The sequence below is a fragment of the Cyprinus carpio genome, chromosome B8 (assembly GCF_018340385.1).
Source record: "Cyprinus carpio isolate SPL01 chromosome B8, ASM1834038v1, whole genome shotgun sequence".
Taxonomy (NCBI): Eukaryota; Metazoa; Chordata; class Actinopteri; order Cypriniformes; family Cyprinidae; genus Cyprinus; species Cyprinus carpio.
This window is the reverse complement of record NC_056604.1, coordinates 26,647,641-26,666,315: the sequence shown is the minus strand read 5'-3', so window position 1 is coordinate 26,666,315 and position 18,675 is coordinate 26,647,641. Positions and strand designations below refer to the sequence as shown.

Here is an 18,675-nt window from a genome sequence, read left to right as displayed (position 1 = left end):
TGAAGCAGATTTCTTTCTCCCCCATATAAAGACTACAGAAATATTCCCTTGATATGGGCTTCTTTGTGGTTGCATAGCCTACTGGTGCATACACATTTTGCGTTAGAACTGCGCAGCTGGTGCGCGTTTGTCTATGGTTTGAATCCAGCGCGTCTGCGTTAAAGCTGCGCAGCTGGTGCGCGCTTGAATACCCCAGCTGGCCTGCGTGATGGTCATGTGATCAGGCGTGTTGCTGAAGATGGCGTGCTGTGGAGGCTGTTTGTGTTGTCAGTGCTGCTGCAATGAAGGCGAAACGAGAACACCAGAGGAGCTGGTATAAACTATTTTATTCGTCTTATCTGTTTCCTAACGCAAAACGCCCTGTTGAATGAAACGTGAGTTCATTCTGAAGCTGTAAACTCTGCTTCATCTGCTGCTCTCCACCCAAACAGCCTGATGTGAATCTAGTGTACATTAACAACGAGTTTAGCGATCAAACCAAGCGTGCTGAGAGCAGTACAACTCAACAAACCACTGAATTCATGTGCATTTTCAATGAACATGACACTGTAACAGTTTCTGAATCTAGTGTGCTCCCTATCTAGGCGACACTGTTGGTCATCTTTGGCCAGTGAAGCAGCTTTGGACAATGTGGGCGTTATATCACTAAATCATTGTCTAGAGCTCACCCGGTTATGAGAGACACGAGCTGTAATCCTTAAAATTATGCTCAACCTGATTTAATACTGTTAATGTGTTCTGTATGGCTGTGAAGTAATGCTAATATTGCAGACAAATATTTTGCATCAGTCATGATTCTAGGTATAATACAGTGAAATGTGCTCAGAAACAGTCTTTCCATTGTTTAGAGTCGATCCAGGACTGAGGTCCCAGCCTGAGAAACCTAAAGAGACCATTAGATTAGGGCCTCACTTTTTTCTGAACATGTTAACCCGATTTTATCGCTTCCTTTTGCTTGTTAGACAATACTTGGTGAAACCAGAGAAGACGAGGACGAAATATTGCCGAGAAAAGACTATGAGGTTAGTGAATAACGGACACCACAGATTGTGCTTCCAATAAAAGCAGCACGATTGTTTGTCTCTGACGGATATGTCTTTTATTTGTGTTTGGCATTTCAGAGTTTGGATTATGACCGGTGCATTAACGAGCCGTTCCTGGATGTTTTGGAGGGGTTGGATAATAAGGTAAATGTGTAATGTCTTGATTTATTATATTCATATGTTGTCAAGTCCCTGTTTACCAAGTGTGTTATCTCATTTCTCTTAAAGAAAGCCAGAAAGTATGAAGCGATAAAGTGGATTTTGGTTTTTGCGATTGGAGTATCAACAGGACTGGTAAGTTTTGGGGTGGTTTATACCCGACTGGAGAATGAGAGCTATAGAAAACGATAGAGATAGCTCACTACTTGATTTGGCTGAAATCAAATGTCACTGGGATACAATAAAAGAACAATATGAGAAAACATGAACAGTGTCTTCAGATGCAAGATCGAAGTCACATATATCAATTCTCAGTGTAAGTAAAATGTCTAAAATTTTAAGGTTTCAAATAAGTTTTTGGAGAATAAAATGTCAAAATTTGGTTGAAGTAATGTTACATTGTCATTCAGTGTAACACAATATTTATGCAAAAATTCAAACAACATGCTTATCCTGACGTGTACATTATTAAAATATCTAAAAGAATAATGGAGCATACTAAATTTTATTGTGTTTTAAATTAGTAAAAAATTCTTACTGACAAATGGGCAAACCTAGGATAGTGGCAAATGTTAAAAATGTAAAATTACAACTCATTAGTATTTGGGGTGAAAGTAATTAGTCTTTTAATATGTGATAAATTGATTTTTGTTCTAAATATGCCTGACAAGATTGTTACACTGAATGATATTTTACTGGGTGTCTTCTGTAAATCAGGGGAAAATGTATGATATTTATTTTTTGCTCAGAAAAACAAAAACAGAATTGCAATCAAATAAAACAGAACTTTTTGCATTTTTTGGGGGAAAAATGCAGTATTACACTTTTTTTTTTTTTATGCTTAAACACTTTTTCGTCTTTGACCCATTAACATTGGTGTTCTTTGATTTTATTTAGTACATGCATATGCCTTCAGATATATTTTAATTTTGTTTTTAAATATATTTACAATTCAAACATATTTCACCCCCCCCCCCCCAAAAAAAAAAAAAATAATTAAATAATTATATTAAATGATGTAAATATCATTATAGAAAATTAAGCCTTTTTAGGAACATCAGTATTTTTTATTTATATTTAAATTTTTTTAAGGTAAAATACTGGTTATTTGTTTATGAGTTTCACCTCCCTACAGTTTCTGTGGTTTAATGATTTATACACAAATTATTTAATTTCTTTTTTTTTCTTTTCAGACTGGCCTGTTTGTTGATTTCTTCGTGCGGCTCTTCACTCAGATGAAGTTCAGCTTGGTTGGACAATGTATCCTTTCTGCTGAGTTCTGCGTTGTGTTATGGTTTGTGTAGTTGTGCACTATTTGCTGAGTGGAGTCCCTGACGTGTGCTTCAGCTGTGGAGGAATGCAGTGAGAATGGCTGTCTAGCTCTCTCTTTACTGGAGCTGCTGGCTCTCAATATGATGTTCGTATTCATCTCCAGCGTTCTGGTGCTCATCGAGGTAAGAACATCTCAGGCTAACATGTTCAAAAATATTTTATTATTTTCAAAAATAAGCTTTTTTTTTTGGTCTCTTATGCACACCAATGCAGCATATATTTAATACAAATACAGTAATAATATTACATTTTAATAATATAAAAATGTTTCTCAAGCAGCAAATCAACATATTAGAGTGATGTCTGAAGATCATGTGACACTGAAGAGTGGCGTAATGATGCTGGAAATACAGCTTTGATCACAGAAATACATTACATCTTAATATATATTCAAGCAGTTATTTTTAAATTTAAATTGTGAAGAAAAACATCAAGAAATCTTGATTATTATGCCACACTGCCAGTATATGTAAAATATATATGTGTATGTACATTACCGGTCAAAAGTTTTTTACAGGAGTTCTTCTGCTCATCAAGGCTGCATTTATTTGATCAAAAATACAGGAAAACATGTAATATTGTGAATCATAATATTATCATAATATACATTAAAATCTAATTTATTCCTGTGATGCAAAGCTGTATTTTCAGTATCATTACTCCAGTCTTTAGTGTCACATGATCTTCAGAAATCATTCTAATATACTGAATTATCATCAGTCTTGAAACTGTTGTGCTGCTTAATATATATATATATATATATATATATATATATATATATATATATATAATATATATATATATATATATATATATATATATATATATATATATATATAATAATTTATTTATTTTTTTTTTGGAACCTGAGATACTTTTTTTTCAAGATTCTTCGATTAATAAAAAGTTAAAAAAGAAGAGCAGTTATTTAAAATAGAAATCTTTTTCTAACAATATACACTACAGTTCAAAAGTTTGGGGTCAGTACATTTTTATTGTTTCTATATATAGATATATATTTTTTGGAAGAAATTAAAACTTTTATTCAGCAAGTGATAGCAAAGATTTATATTGTTAGAAAAGATTTAAATTTTGAATAAATGCTGTCCTTTTTAACCTTTTATTCATCAAGAATCCTGAAAAAAGTATCGCAGTTTCCCAAAGAAATATTTGGCAGCACAACTGTTGATAATTCTAATAATAAATCAGCATATTAGAATGATTTCTGAAGGATCATGTGACACTTTATACTGGAGTCATGGCTGATGGAAACTCAGCTTTGCATCACAGAAATAAATTATATTTTAAAGGATATTAAAATAGAAACCTTTATTTTATATTGTAATAAAATTTTGCAAGATTACGTTTTTTTTTTTTTTTTTTTTTTCTGCATTTTTGAACAAATAAATGCTGCCTTGATGAGCATAAGATGAGACTTCTTTAAAAAACATTACTAGTCTTCCTGAACCCAAACTTTTGACCGGTAGTGTATTTATGACATAATTTAACACAGAATCAAAAATGAATGTTATACTTTAAAAAAACAAAGCCAAATTATTCATTGTACAGTGGTTTGTGTGTGTGTGTGGTATATAATCTGTTTCTTCTGTGTAATAGCCCGTTGCAGCTGGGTCTGGTATCCCAGAAATTAAAAGTTACCTGAACGGAGTGAAGATTCCTGGCATTGTGCGGCTGCGGACCTTCATATGTAAGGTCACAGGAGTCCTGTTCGCTGTTGCTGCAGGTAAGGATGAGGAAAACAGTCCATATCAGCACAGACACAGATGATAATCAAATCTGGCTCTGTGCTGTATTAGATGATTGCCGCTTTTCGATTCAGATGTTGAAGACAAATATGTGTAAACTGGCCTTATTTCGGTAACGTTGATAAGAGCCATGCAGCCAGATGACCGTGGTGTGTCTTTCTGACGTTGTCTCATGCTGATTCAGTATTGTTTGTGTTTCAGGACTGTTTGTGGGTAAAGAGGGACCCATGATTCACAGTGGAGCGATAATAGGAGCAGGACTTCCTCAGGTACTCCTCCACATGCTCTCATGTATCCAGCTTGAACCGACTAATAAACTAAGCACAGCTTTGACCAATCTTTAATCGTTCTTCTATTCAAAATCGTTGAGGGTGAGAATACTTCCGGTGATTTTGTGTTCTGGATGTAACCGGGCGATTCATTCATGCTTTCTTTCTTGTCACGGTCATACACTTATGAATGCATGCTTGTCTCTCTGGTTAGTTTCAGAGCATCACCTTCAAGAAGATCCGCTTTCACTTTCCCTATTTCCGCAGTGACAGGTGAGCGCTGCCAGCCCTGAATCTTTCATTACACCGCACAAAACAAATGTTAAGCATCAAGTGGCTGTCAAACCTGTTTTACTTTCGTAATGTGTAGTATTCTGTAGATTGATATTTATGTTATGAAAGTCGAGTCGGCGTCGACTAGTCACTGATGACATCATTAATGCACAAATAAGCCTGAACCTTGAGCTGAGACTCAAACACTTTGTGCACCGCTATGGCATATACATGACACAGTGCTGCCAGAACAGCTCATGTTATCAGTCTTAGAGGTGCTATATTTAATAAACTAAACATGGTCAGTTGGGATTTTGTTTATTTTGTTTCTGTGTTCAGGGACAAGAGGGATTTCGTGTCGGCGGGTGCAGCGGCTGGAGTTGCGGCTGCCTTCGGGGCACCCATAGGGGGCACCCTCTTCAGTCTGGAGGAGGGGTCGTCCTTCTGGAACCAGGCCCTCACATGGAAAGTGGTATGTGGATATATTATGTAGGGTTTTGCTCATGTAATTTTAGTCTGTGCTGCCGAAAGTTCAGTCTATAATTTTCTCTCTCTCTCTCTGTCTCTCTTCTGTCTTAAAGTTGTTCTGCTCCATGTCTGCCACTTTTACACTCAACTTCTTTCGTTCTGGGATCAACTTCAATAAATGGGGATCATTCCAGCTGCCTGGCCTGCTCAACTTTGGAGAGTTTAAGGTAAAAAAGCTACAGAAATACAGTACATCAAAGCCCTTTATAATATGCATTCACGTTGCATTGATATGTAAATGTTCTGTCCTCTTTTACATCATTTCATTTCATGACCTCTTCATTTTTCATTTAATCGTTTACTTTTAGCAGATGCTTTTATCCAGAGCAACTTACAAATGATGAAAATAGAAGCAATTAAACCAGTGGAAGGACAACAATATGCAAGTGCTGACAAGCCCTAGTTAGTCAAACACAGTATACATGGATTTTTTTTTTTAATAAAATAAAAAATAGAATAAAGTTGGAAAAGAAAGTGCTAGCATTAGTTCTCTTCTACACTTAAATATTTAAATACTATATTGTCTACTCTAATTGTGAATGATTCATTATCAATGCATGATATTCTTAAAAAAAAAAAAAATCTTAATTGTTAATCAAATTGTATGAAATTTTATATATATATATATTTTCTCTTCTGATGTCAACTAGGCCAAAATGCATTTTATTCATCATTATTTTTATTATAGGTAATCCAACTTTTTAAAAATAATTAGTTAAAGCAGTAATATAAAGTTATTAATGTGATAAACATTACACTGATAATAAAAATGAATGAAAACTACTGTACTGGGGTAAATGAACATGATCTTGATGTGAACTTGACTTCGGTCACTTGTGAATGGATTTTGTGAGTAATCCAGGAATTACTGGGAAAAACAAATCAGTCAGGTGTGTGGTGTTAACTTCTTTTTCTTTGCTTTCTGCAGTGTGTAGACGGAGATAAGACGTGTCACTTGTGGACGGCAGTAGATTTGGCGTTTTTTGTGTTGATGGGGGTGGCAGGAGGTTTGCTCGGCGCTCTCTTCAACTGCATCAACAAACGCCTCGCAAAATACCGCATGAGAAACGTTCACCCCAAAGCAAGATTCATCAGGTACCTGAGAGAGAGCTCAGTTATGGATTAACACTACTCAAAACAACTCGAACTGCTCCGATAAGAGGAGAGTAGCTGTCTGACGCTGTGTTTGTTTGACTGGCAGGGTGCTGGAGAGTCTGCTGGTGTGTATGGTGACCACACTCGTGATCTTCGTGGCGTCCGTGGCTCTGGGGGAGTGTCGAGATTTAGTCTCCACCAGTAACAACACATCAACACAGGTCAGTCTCAGACCAGCTTCCTTTCTCGCGTTTAACTTCTTTCCTTTACCTCTGTATTTCTCTGTTTCTCTCTATGCTGTGTATGATTTGTGTGTGCTGATAGTCAGGAGTTTGACTGTGTGAGACTACAGCAGTTCAGTCTGGTCCTCTTCGTAGCGCAATATGGCCAAGAACAGCTCCGTTATAGGAAAAAGACCATTTGATTCGATCATAGTCAGTTTCTTTTATATGTCATTTAAAGGTGGGTTACCTGTCATTGGGTAGCAGTGATACTGATTTAAGTTTCACAAACGTTAAGTACAGATGAAGACATCATTGTAAGTAAATATAACTTGCTGAGATGAAATAACAGTAGCAAGCTGATATATAGGATATACACGTATGTAAATAGTTTGCTGTATAGGTATATAAGAGATGAATCCTGGACCGCACTGCAGCTTATTCTCATAAAATAAGAACTTGCTATCCCGAGAAAACTTTACTTTTGCATCAGACAGTCAGAGTTCATAAGTGCAGTAATGAATTGTTGTGTAGGGGTCTGTAAATGAGGAGGTGAACTCAACTATACGACGCTTCTTCTGCTACAACAACACTTATAATGACATGGCAACCCTGTTCTTCAACCCTCAAGAGGTGGCAATCCACCAGCTCTTCCACCAGAACGGTAAAATAATGACTGTTTGTGCTGATTCACACATGACGGCTTATTTTGCTTTTGTTGATTGTACTGCTCTCTTTTCTGCTGCAACTTAGGTTCTCCATACATTTACCCCAAAAACCGAAATTGTCATTTTCTCCACTTTAGTCTGTGTTAGAGCCTCTTGATTGTTCCAGAAATCATGTGGTCAGTATTGAGATCACATGAGTCTGGAAACATCATGCATGCATTATTTTGTTTAACAGTGGATTTTCTTTGAACTTCAGATGTACTCTGCTGTTCAAAAGTTTGGGATCTGTAAGATTTTGAATGTCTTAAAGAAAGCTCTCAAGAAGTCTCTCTCTCATCAAGGCTGCATTCATTTGATCAAAAAAAATGGTTATATTGTGAAATAATTGTGGAGTTTAAAATAACGGTTTTCTATTTTTATGTATTGTAAAATATAATTTATTCCTGTGATGCAAAGCTGAATTTTCAGCATCATTGCTCCAGTCTTCAGTGTCACATGATCATTCAGAAATCATTCTTGATGAGCATAAGAGACTAAAAAAACCCCTGTAAAAACCGTACTGATCCCAAACTTTTGAACAACAATGTAGTTCAACTTAAAAAGAAAACAAACAAAATATTAAAAATTTAGGTAAAACACACACTTAATTAAAGATCAACCGCAGTGCCCTACAGTTAAAATAAAGTTTGATTAAACCGCATGCCTGTACCTCTATGGTGTTGTTCTCTGTAGAAGTGCATATCACTGTATCTCTTTATTTTCTAATCTTTTTCTGTCTCTTTCTCCCTCGTTTGTCTGGTTTTGTCGACAGCTACCTTCAGTCCCATCACCCTCTCGCTGTTCTTTGTGCTGTATTTTGTTCTGAGCTGTTGGACATACGGTGTGTCGGTCCCCAGTGGTCTGTTCGTCCCGTCTCTTCTCTGTGGAGCTTCACTTGGGCGCCTAGTGGCCAATGTCCTCAAGATGTAAGATTTATTCCTGTTTACAATCCCTTAAGAAGTACCAAGGGCATCCGTTGAAACAGGACACACATATTTACTGTGTCTTATGCATCATCATTTTAGCCTACACTTCTGTTGTTTTTCATGTGTGCAATTGCAGTAACTTCCACATGCAAATATATTCGGGGACCTTTGCCTTGATTGGAGCAGCTGCCTTTCTAGGAGGTGTGGTCAGAATGACCATCAGCCTGACAGTCATCTTAATTGAATCCACCAATGAGATCACATACGGCCTTCCCATTATGATAACACTGATGGTAGGAAAACAAATTCACAAATCAAGTTCTGATATCTGTTTGTTTTTTTGTATGGGAAATCATCATCTACAGGAGGATGCTTGTGCAATAATGACTACAATTATTTTAATTAGTGCTGGGCAACGAATAATCACGATTAATCGCATCCAAAAAAAAAAAAAAAATGTGTACATATTCTATGAGTGTGTACTGTGTATATTTATTATGTATATAGAAATACACACACATGAATGTATATATTTAAAAAAAATGTTACGTTTGTATACAAAATATATTTATATATAAAATAAATTATATGAATCTAAATATATACATGTCTTTTTTTTTCAAAATATATAGGTGTATGCATGTGTATTTATGCATAATGAATATACACAGTACACATGTTATGTAAACAAACTTATTTTGGTTCCGATTAATCGTTTGACAGCACTATATATATGTATGTATATATGTATGTATATTTGTGTAAATATTGTCTAAATATATACTGCATGTGTGTGTCTTTATATATACATAATAAATATACACAGTACACACACATACACATATTATATAAACAAAAACTTTTATTTTGGGTGCGATTAATCATTGTCCAGCACTAATTTTAATTAGATCAGACTACATCCTTTATGAATGTCCTCCTAATATAGCATAATTATAATTTAATGATGTAAAAAAATAAAATTTCAATGTACACTACTTACTGGCATTGTGTTGTTTGTCAGGTGGCCAAGTGGACAGGAGATTTCTTTAATAAGGGAATATATGATATTCATATTCACCTGAAGGGAGTCCCGCTGCTGGAGTGGGAAACAGAGGTCGAGATGGACAAGTGAGACCATTTGATTATATGTGCCACAGTTTGTGGCCCACAGGTGTTTGAATATTAAGTTATACTTAAAATGTCTCCGTTTCATAGCATTATTTGTCATCTAATGCAAGTTCTTTGAAAAACAAAAAATATTTTGATATATAATGCAATGATATCCATACTTTAATACTGTAGTTCTTGTATTTTTTTACCACTCATTTCTCTTGATCTCTCTGTCAGATTAACGGCCAGTGACATCATGGAGCCCAACCTGACGTACGTGTATCCTCACACCCGTATCCAGTCTCTGGTCAGCATCCTGAGGACCACAGTCTATCACGCTTTCCCCGTCGTCACCGAGAACAGAGATAATGAGAAGGAGTTTATGAAGGGCAACATCCTGATAAGCAACAATATCAAATTTAAGGTACAGCATGTCACCAGTTGTAGCAGTATTGAACTACAGCGGTTTGACCACAAGATGGTGCAGATGCCTTTCTGTTTTTAAACATCTCACTCGGGAGTGCAGAAATAATTTTATTAGCTTTATTTGATACTCAGATCATATACTTTAAGGAGAGGTGTAATATCACTCCTGCGTGATCAAACTTTTGTGTGTTTGTGTGTGTGTGTGTGTGTGTGTGTGTGTGTGTATGGTGGATGATAAAAAGGACTACGCTAAAGTAAGGAACTGAGCCATAATTAGAGATCAGATTATTATGGAAAATTAGAGGGTGGCTGTTTTAACTTGAACTAATGCAGTTTTTCACATTAAACGAATTGTACAAACAGCACCAAACAATGTATTACTTGCAAAAGCTTGTAACTTGTTCAAAATCCTTTGTTCGTCTATCAAAAGTATCTATTTAATTTTATTGTTGTCAGTATAACAGTGCTTTTAACAGTGTTTCCTGGTGTAAAGTATGGCTACAGTTTTGATGACAATGATTGCAAAAGCACAAAATCACCATTAGAGCTTTGCTAGAAAGTTTGTTTTCCTTGTTCCTCCCTCTTTCTGAAATTTGCGTGATTTGACTGACAGTTTTAATAATGGCCCTGAGTTTGACTTCAGAAGTGGACTTAATAAATGTCACTGGAGTTACTGTGCAAAAAAAGAGAATATATAATAAATTTTCATTAATACGTAATAACTTTCTCTACCTCTTTCAAAATCCAATTGGTTGATTACATTATTTTAGTGTGAATATTTAGTTTCATGTTGTCTTTAAAATGACTAGAAAATCACAGATTAAATGACAAATAGATTTATTAAACCCTCCGTGTGTTCATTTATGTTTGTTTGAACTTTATAGTATGTCTTTTTGTTTCTGTGTAGTGAAAAAAATAAAAGTTTTTCCTCTCCTTCAGAAAAGCAGCGTGTTGACGCGTGCCGGCGAGCAGAGGCGGAGGTGTCAGTCCATGAAATCATACCCGTCAAGTGAGCTGCGCAACGTGTGTGACGAGCAGACTGCTGTGGAGCCGGCGGAGGAAGGGCAGGACATCCTTCAGCAGATGCTGGAGAGGAGGTCAGCCGTTAGCTCCCTGGTCCCGCTGAAAAGCATCGACCGTCTGATATCACACAAGATGGATTTGTGTGTAGTGTATATTATCACACAAATCTTTACTCCATATTCCGTACTTCTGTAGCATTTATAGCTCCTGGAAGTCCACTTATCATTTTATTCAAAGTATCTTACAACAAAAACAGTGCTGAGTGACACACTTTCGAAATTTATAGGCTTTTAGCTCCTTTAAGATTTTCATATGTGACCCAGGACCACAGTCATGAGGGCCAATTTTTAGAAATCTAAAAGATGAATAAATAAGCTTTCCATTGATGTATGGTTTATTAGAATAATAGGACAATATTTGGCAGAGATTAAAACTATTTGAAAATCTGGAATCTGAGGGTGCAAATAAAATCTAAATTAAGTTTTGATATATTTACGGTAGGAAATTTACAAAATATTTTCATGGAACGTGATGAAACATTTACTTAATATTCTAATGATTTTTGACATTAAAGAACAATCAGTAGATTTGAATAATAGACATATTTTAAAATTAAAATTTTTGCTACAAATATACTGGTGCTACTTAAGACTAGTTTTGTGCTCCAGGGTCACATATATATAATCCAAGGCAGACCGTCCTGGCCATGAGACAAAGTCTTTTAAAGATTTATTTTCTTGCAAGAAATGGTCAACAGTCATACAGGTTGGCTGCAGAGCGTGACAAATAGAGATACGTTGACTCAGCACTTATACCCTAATCAAATCCAGATGCTTCTATCTCATCCAATCATGCTGCATATTCAACAGATGTGTCCATTTATGGTACCTAACTATGTCCCCTAGATGCATACCTAAATATTTGATACAAATTATTCTCTAAGAAGCCAGGTTCAAAATAACCTTTCACAGTTGTCTTGCACGCACACACACATCAAATAGATTCCTGTTATCTCTCAACTCATCGAAAACTTAAGCATGTTAATAAAGCATCCTTGGTAGAGTGAAGCAAATAAAGCTGATAATAATAATTAAGATAAAAATGAAGTTTCCTCCACACAGACCAGTTAACCGAATATTGTAAATCTAGAGCATATGTTAACACGCTGATTTTTATTATTTTTAAATGAGTGTCTGCTATCTGTTGTTGATGTTGGCAGACACGTGCCGTACCCAAACCTGTACCCGGACCAGTCTCCCAGTGAGGAGTGGACCATGGAGGAGAGGTTTCGGCCGCTCACCTTTCACGGGCTCATCCTGCGCTCGCAGCTCGTCAACCTGCTGATCCGCGGCGTCTGCTACGCCGAAAACCAGTCGGTCAGTGACAGTCAGACCTCTTCCTTCTTTCTCTTTTCTTTATTTCCCACCTCGATTTTCCTAATCTTACTCTGTTATTCTTTTCTCTTATGGTTATGCCCTATACTTTCTCACTATTACTTGAAAGTGAATATAACATTACACTGATTCAGTTTGCTTTATTAAAAACTGTGTCTTGTTTTATGTGTTTCAGAGTATTTTATTAAAATGTAATCTCCTGTTGTTCAATATTACAATTAATATATTTTCATTTTGCACTATATCACTTAATCCTATTAAAAATGACATGGCATATACAGTACAGGTCAAAAGTTTGGAAACATTACTATTTTTAATGTTTTTGAAAGACGTTTCTTCTGCTCATCAAGCCTGCATTTATTTGATCAAAAATACAGAAAAAAAAATTAATATTGTGATATATTATTACAATTTAAAATAATTGTTTTTAAATTTATTATACTTTAAATTATCATTTATTTCTGTGATGCAAAGCTGAATTTTTAGGATCATTATCACATGATCCTTTAGAAATCATTCTAATATGATGATTCATTATCAAAGTTGGAAACAGTTCTGCTGCTTAATATTTTTTCAGAACATGTGATACTTTTTTTAGGATACTTTGAATAAAAAGTAAAAAAAAAAAAAAAAAAAAAGAAGCTATGTTTTTAAAATATAAATATTTTGTAATAACAATATACACTACTGGTCAGTAATTTGGGGTCAGTAATTTTTTTTCTTTTTTTTTTTTAATAAAATCAATACTTTCATTCAGCAAGAATGTGTTAAATTGATAAAAAGTGATAGTAAAGAAAATATATTATTAGAATATATATTATTAGATTTTTCTTTTTATTTTGAATAAATGCAGTTCTTTTTAACCTTTTATTCATCAAATATATTAGACAGCAGAACTGTTTCCAACACTCATAATAAATCAGAATATTAGAATGATTTCTAAATGATCATGTGATAGACTGGATGTTACATGTGACACTGAAGGCTGGAGTAATGATGCTGAAAATTCAGCTTTGCATCACAGGAATAAATTATTTTTTTAAAAGTATATTCAAATAGAAAACTATTATTTTAAGTTCAATATTTCACAATATTACTGTTTTTTTCTGTATTTTTGATCAAATAAATGCAGGCTTGATGAGCAGAAGAGGCTTCTTTCAAAAACATTAAAAATAGTAATGTTTCCAAACTTTTGACCTGTACTGTACGTTTCAGTAGCAATTTTATTTACCATGAATGCTTGTCAGTACATTCTGCTATAGTATTTTTTTCACGAGGGGTCTGTTTGGCGGTAATTAGAGTGCATTTGAGCCATTTGAGAGCGTCCTCTCTCTCCTCTGCCTCTGTAGAGCGCCTCACAGCCACGGCTCTCTCATTCAGAGATGACTGAGGATTACCCACGATTCCCTGACATCCACGATCTCGATCTGGCCCTTCTCAATCCACGCATGATTGTGGTAAAGTCCTCTGACCTATCAGACTGCTCACAGCAGTTCATAAACTAGTGCTCTGTATCCATTTATCTGGGATGTGTGTTGTTGGTGTGTAATGGCTGTTAATTGGTGATAATTGTAAGTGTGTAAGTGCTCTTGTTGTAAAGTGAGCCTTGCAGTGATGACAGTTTGTCTAGCGGTCTCTCTCAGACATAATTAGACTCGTTTGTCTTCTTTTTTTTTTTTTTTTCTTAAACAGGATGTGACTCCTTACATGAACCCCTGTCCATATACAGTCTCTCCAAATACACGCGTCTCCCAAGTATTCAATCTGTTCAGGACCATGGGACTTCGACACTTACCTGTGGTCAATGCGGTGGGAGAGGTATGTCTAAAACACAAACATCTAAACATGTTAGAAGCACACTGACAAAGAAATACAGAAACAACTTTCTGTGTCTTCAAATTTTTCTTTCTTCATTTATATTTTTAAGGAAAAGGTCACCCAAAAATAACAATTCTGTCATCTCTTATTACTTAGGGCTGTGATTTTTTTGGGTAGACAAGGAAGCAGTTAGGTTTTCAGTTAATTTTGGGAACAGTTTTTGCAAATTCAGAATGATCTGATTCTTATTTACAATGAAATCTGATTTGATTTCAATTAATGATTTGATTTTTGTATTTCAAAATGCATTTGTAAAATGTAAATGCTTTTTCTAATGTACAGTTTTATTGCAGTTAACTAAAACTTAAAACTAAAACCTTGAAATAAAAAAGAAAAAAAAGTTACTTAAAATAAACTTTACCTAAAATAAAAGTAAAAGTAATAATAATAATAATAATAATAATAATAAAAACTTTTCCTCCAACAACACAATAAAACAATATATAAAAACTGGGATGCATTAAATAAAAAAAATAAAAAACTTGAAATAAAATGGAAAAAAATTAAATAAAATAATTCAGAATATTAATAAAAACTTGAATTGTATCTCAGTGATACTAAAGTAACCCTGCTTTGTTTATGCAAGCAATTTAATGTTAAAATATTAACTGACATTTTACAAAATTGCAATTCATTTTTTAGCACTACATTCTTAACTGAAACAAACCATTCATGATACAAAAATCCATGTTTGAAGATTGAGGCATATGCATTGGCAGGATTTGTAATTGACCCATACATCCATCACATCCATCCTTCACATGCATCCATCCATCCATCACATACATCCATCCATCACATGCATCGATTCACATGCATCCATCCATCACATCTGTCCATCCATCACATGCATCCATCACATGCATCCATCCATCACATGCATCCATCACATGCATCCATCCATCACATGCATCATCACATCCATCCATCACATCCATCCATCCATCACATCTATCCATCACATCCATCCATCCATCACATCACATCCATCCATCCATCACATCCATCACATGCGTCCATCCGTCCATCACATGCATCCGTCCATCACATGCATCCATCCATCACATGCATCCATCCATCACATGCATCCATCACATGCATCCATCCATCACATGCATCCATCCATCACATGCATCCATCCATCACATGCATCATCACATCCATCCATCCTTCTCATCCATCCACCCATCCAACACATCCGTCCATCCATCCATCCATCACATGCATCACATGCATCCATCACATGCATTCATCACATCCATCCATCCATCACATGCATCCATCACATGCATCCTTCCATCACATGCATCCATCCATCACATGCATCCATCCATCACATGCATCGATTCACATGCATCCATCCATCACATCTGTCGATCCATCACATCCATCCATCCATCACATGCATCATCACATCCATCCATCCTTCTCATCCATCCACCCATCCAACACATCTGTCCATCCATCCATCACATGCATCACATGCATCCATCACATGCATCCATCCATCACATGCATCCATCACATGCATTCATCACATCCATCACATGCATCACATCCGTCCATCCGTCCATCACATCCATCCATCCATCACATCCATCACATGCATCCATCCATCACATGCATCCATCCATCCATCACATGCATCCATCACATCTGTCCATCCATCACATGCATCCATCCATCACATGCATCGATTCACATGCATCCATCCATCACATGCATCCATCACATGCATCCATCCATCCATCCATCCATCCATCACATCTACAATCACATCCATCCATCCTTCTCATCCATCCACCCATCCAACACATCCGTCCATCCATCCATCCATCCATCCATCACATGCATCACATACATCCATCACATGCTTCCATCCATCACATGCATCCATCACATGCATTCATCACATCCATCACATGCATCCATCCATCACATGTATCCATCACATGCATTCATCACATGCATCACATCCATCACATGCATCACATCCGTCCATCACGTCCATCACATGCATCCATCCATCACATGCATCCATCACATCTATCCATCCATCACATCCATCACATGCATCACATCCGTCCATCACATCCGTCCATCCATCCATCACATGCATCCATCACATGCATCCATCACATGCATCCATCACATCCATCCATCAATCACATCCATCACATCCATCACATGCATCCATCACATGCATCCATCACATCCATCCATCAATCACATCCATCACATCCATCACATGCATCCATCCATCACATGCGTCCATCACATGCATTCATCACATCCATCCGTCCATCACATGCATCCATCCATCACATCCACTGCAGGTTGTGCAAGAATTGTTTCATAAAGTGTTGTTTTGTCATCTGTGTCTCTCTCTCAGATCGTGGGAATTATCACCAGACACAATCTTACCCATGAATTTTTAGTTGCTAAACTCCAACAGCATTACATCACAATCTAAGACTCCGTCTGCAATCAAGCAGCCGAGCTTGAGTAATGTTGTCCTCGAGGTGAGAAGAGCCTGAACCCCTGCTTCAGCTCGCACCCTAAAGCCATTCCTAGTATCTGCGTGGACCGCTAGAGTTCGGTACCTGACCCGTCCCCACACACACACACACACACACACGCCTCATGCTAGCACTAATGCAGGTGAGGTCCTGTTCATGTGCTTTACTGACATCACTGTAGCACTTTTCATTTAGTCTCTCTGAGTTCTGAATGTTTTAATAGTGCTTACCATTTCTGTGTATTTCTGAACGTTTGCTTTTGCACAAAGACTAATGCAAACCACTGACCACAGTCCCTGGTTGAAAGGGTAAATGTCATCAAAACTGTCAAGAACATGCCTGGGCCATCACCCTAAAATCAAAAGGAAGAAATATTGTTGTTTATTTTTGCTTGAAGAAAGTGCATTTTTAGGACCATTAAGATTGTGTGCATGTCATCATTTTGACTAAGTTAAACATTTCCTCCAAATCACTGTGCTGCCAAAAATAAATGAAAATTGTATTGCCATAATTAATGCCGATTTAAATCAAATCAGTGCATTACTGTAATACAAATAATTTAATTTTGAATGTTTAAAAATAATTACCTCAGAGTAATCAATGTAAAGAAAGTCACCAATATATATCATTTGTATTATGGGGCGTAACTGTAATTAGATTTTTTGGAGTTTATGCTAAAAGGCAATAAAATGTTTTGTTAAATTAGGTTTCATTTATTAAACAAAAACAAACAGAATATTTTTTCTTTTCTTTGATTTGATTTGGGGTGAAATATATGGAAGCCTGTTTACGCCACTAAACAAAAATACAAAATGTAATTGCGACTTTTCATCTCACAATTCTGGGTTTTCCTCGCAATTCTGCATTTTTTTTATTTTTTATTTTACAAGTTTATATCTTGCAATTCAGACTTTATAACATGCGATTGCGAGTTTATATCATAATTCTGAGGAAAGAAGTCAGAAATTACAAGATGTAAACTCTCAATTGCAAGAGAAAAAACTATAATTAAAAAAAATAAGATAATTGTGACTTTATTCAGTGGCAGAAACAGACTTGCATAGAAGTGACCTATTTTTATAAGATCTTCCATGCAATTAAGAAAAAGAAAATAATTAAGCCTGTGGCATTGAAGAAATATTAATAGACCCTTTCTAGGACTCAACAATCAGATGTATATGGCTTTTCATCTCATATAGTCATGCCATTATTTCAGTAATGTCTTTTTCTAGTGACACATTTACTCGATTTCGAAATGCAATGTAAAGTTATTCAATTCCATTGTTTTGGCATTTATTCCAAGTGAAGAATTTTTTAATTGTAATTGTGGCATTAATAATATATATTTTTTTCCCATTCCATTGAAATGACCTGCCATTCTTGACGTTGTTTTGTCAGGGAAGAAAGTTCTCAGGGTGTGTTTGTAATAATGAGCTAATCAAACCACCACGTCACTGAATAACAGGGATTTCTGTAATACATGTGCTTGTTTTCATAACGTAACATACAGTCATGATATTAGTATATCATAATTTGACTGTGGTTAGATTTCAAGGGACTTATAAGAGCAGACTGAATAGTATTAGAAGAAATGATGGCACATTTGTATACTATACATTCCTGACATATTTTTGTTTACTGTAATTTTCTTTTTTTTATTTGATTTATTTAAGATGAAGGATATTTTGTCACATATGCTGCAAAAATGTTTTAATTTATGCTTTAAAATGTTTATCTACTGCAGTTTTTTTTATTGTAATGTGGAACTATCACAGTTTTATTTGATGTGTTTTTTTTAATGTATGTTTTAGAACACACTGTTGAGTTTCTTGACTAAAAATGTGCTGCAGGTTTGGAGGGCCGACTAAACACTATCCGCTTGTTATAAAAGCTTCATAAACGATATGCAAATGTTATGTGAAAATCTTCTGTGATCTCAGTATTCCATTGTGATATCAGACTCTCTCATTATGGTTTTTCAGCTGATTAATTTAATGCAGTAAAAA

The 18,675-nt window shown here is 35.6% G+C and overlaps 1 protein-coding gene across 1 annotated transcript; it reads left to right on the top strand.

Annotated features, from left to right (window-relative positions):
* Positions 1–163: 163 nt before the first annotated feature.
* Positions 164–17,482, top strand: LOC109094491 (chloride transport protein 6-like). The gene is made up of 23 exons (XM_042730303.1): positions 164–313; positions 963–1,022; positions 1,122–1,187; positions 1,272–1,337; positions 2,396–2,462; positions 2,550–2,656; positions 4,152–4,278; positions 4,502–4,569; positions 4,784–4,842; positions 5,182–5,314; positions 5,424–5,537; positions 6,299–6,465; positions 6,572–6,686; positions 7,221–7,350; positions 8,166–8,319; positions 8,456–8,612; positions 9,341–9,447; positions 9,667–9,853; positions 10,795–10,952; positions 12,098–12,254; positions 13,622–13,729; positions 13,965–14,090; positions 16,543–17,482. Exons 1-23 carry the CDS (start codon positions 239–241, stop codon positions 16,621–16,623), a joined length of 2,589 nt encoding a protein of 862 aa, XP_042586237.1. The 5' UTR covers positions 164–238; the 3' UTR covers positions 16,624–17,482.
* Positions 17,483–18,675: the final 1,193 nt, after the last annotated feature.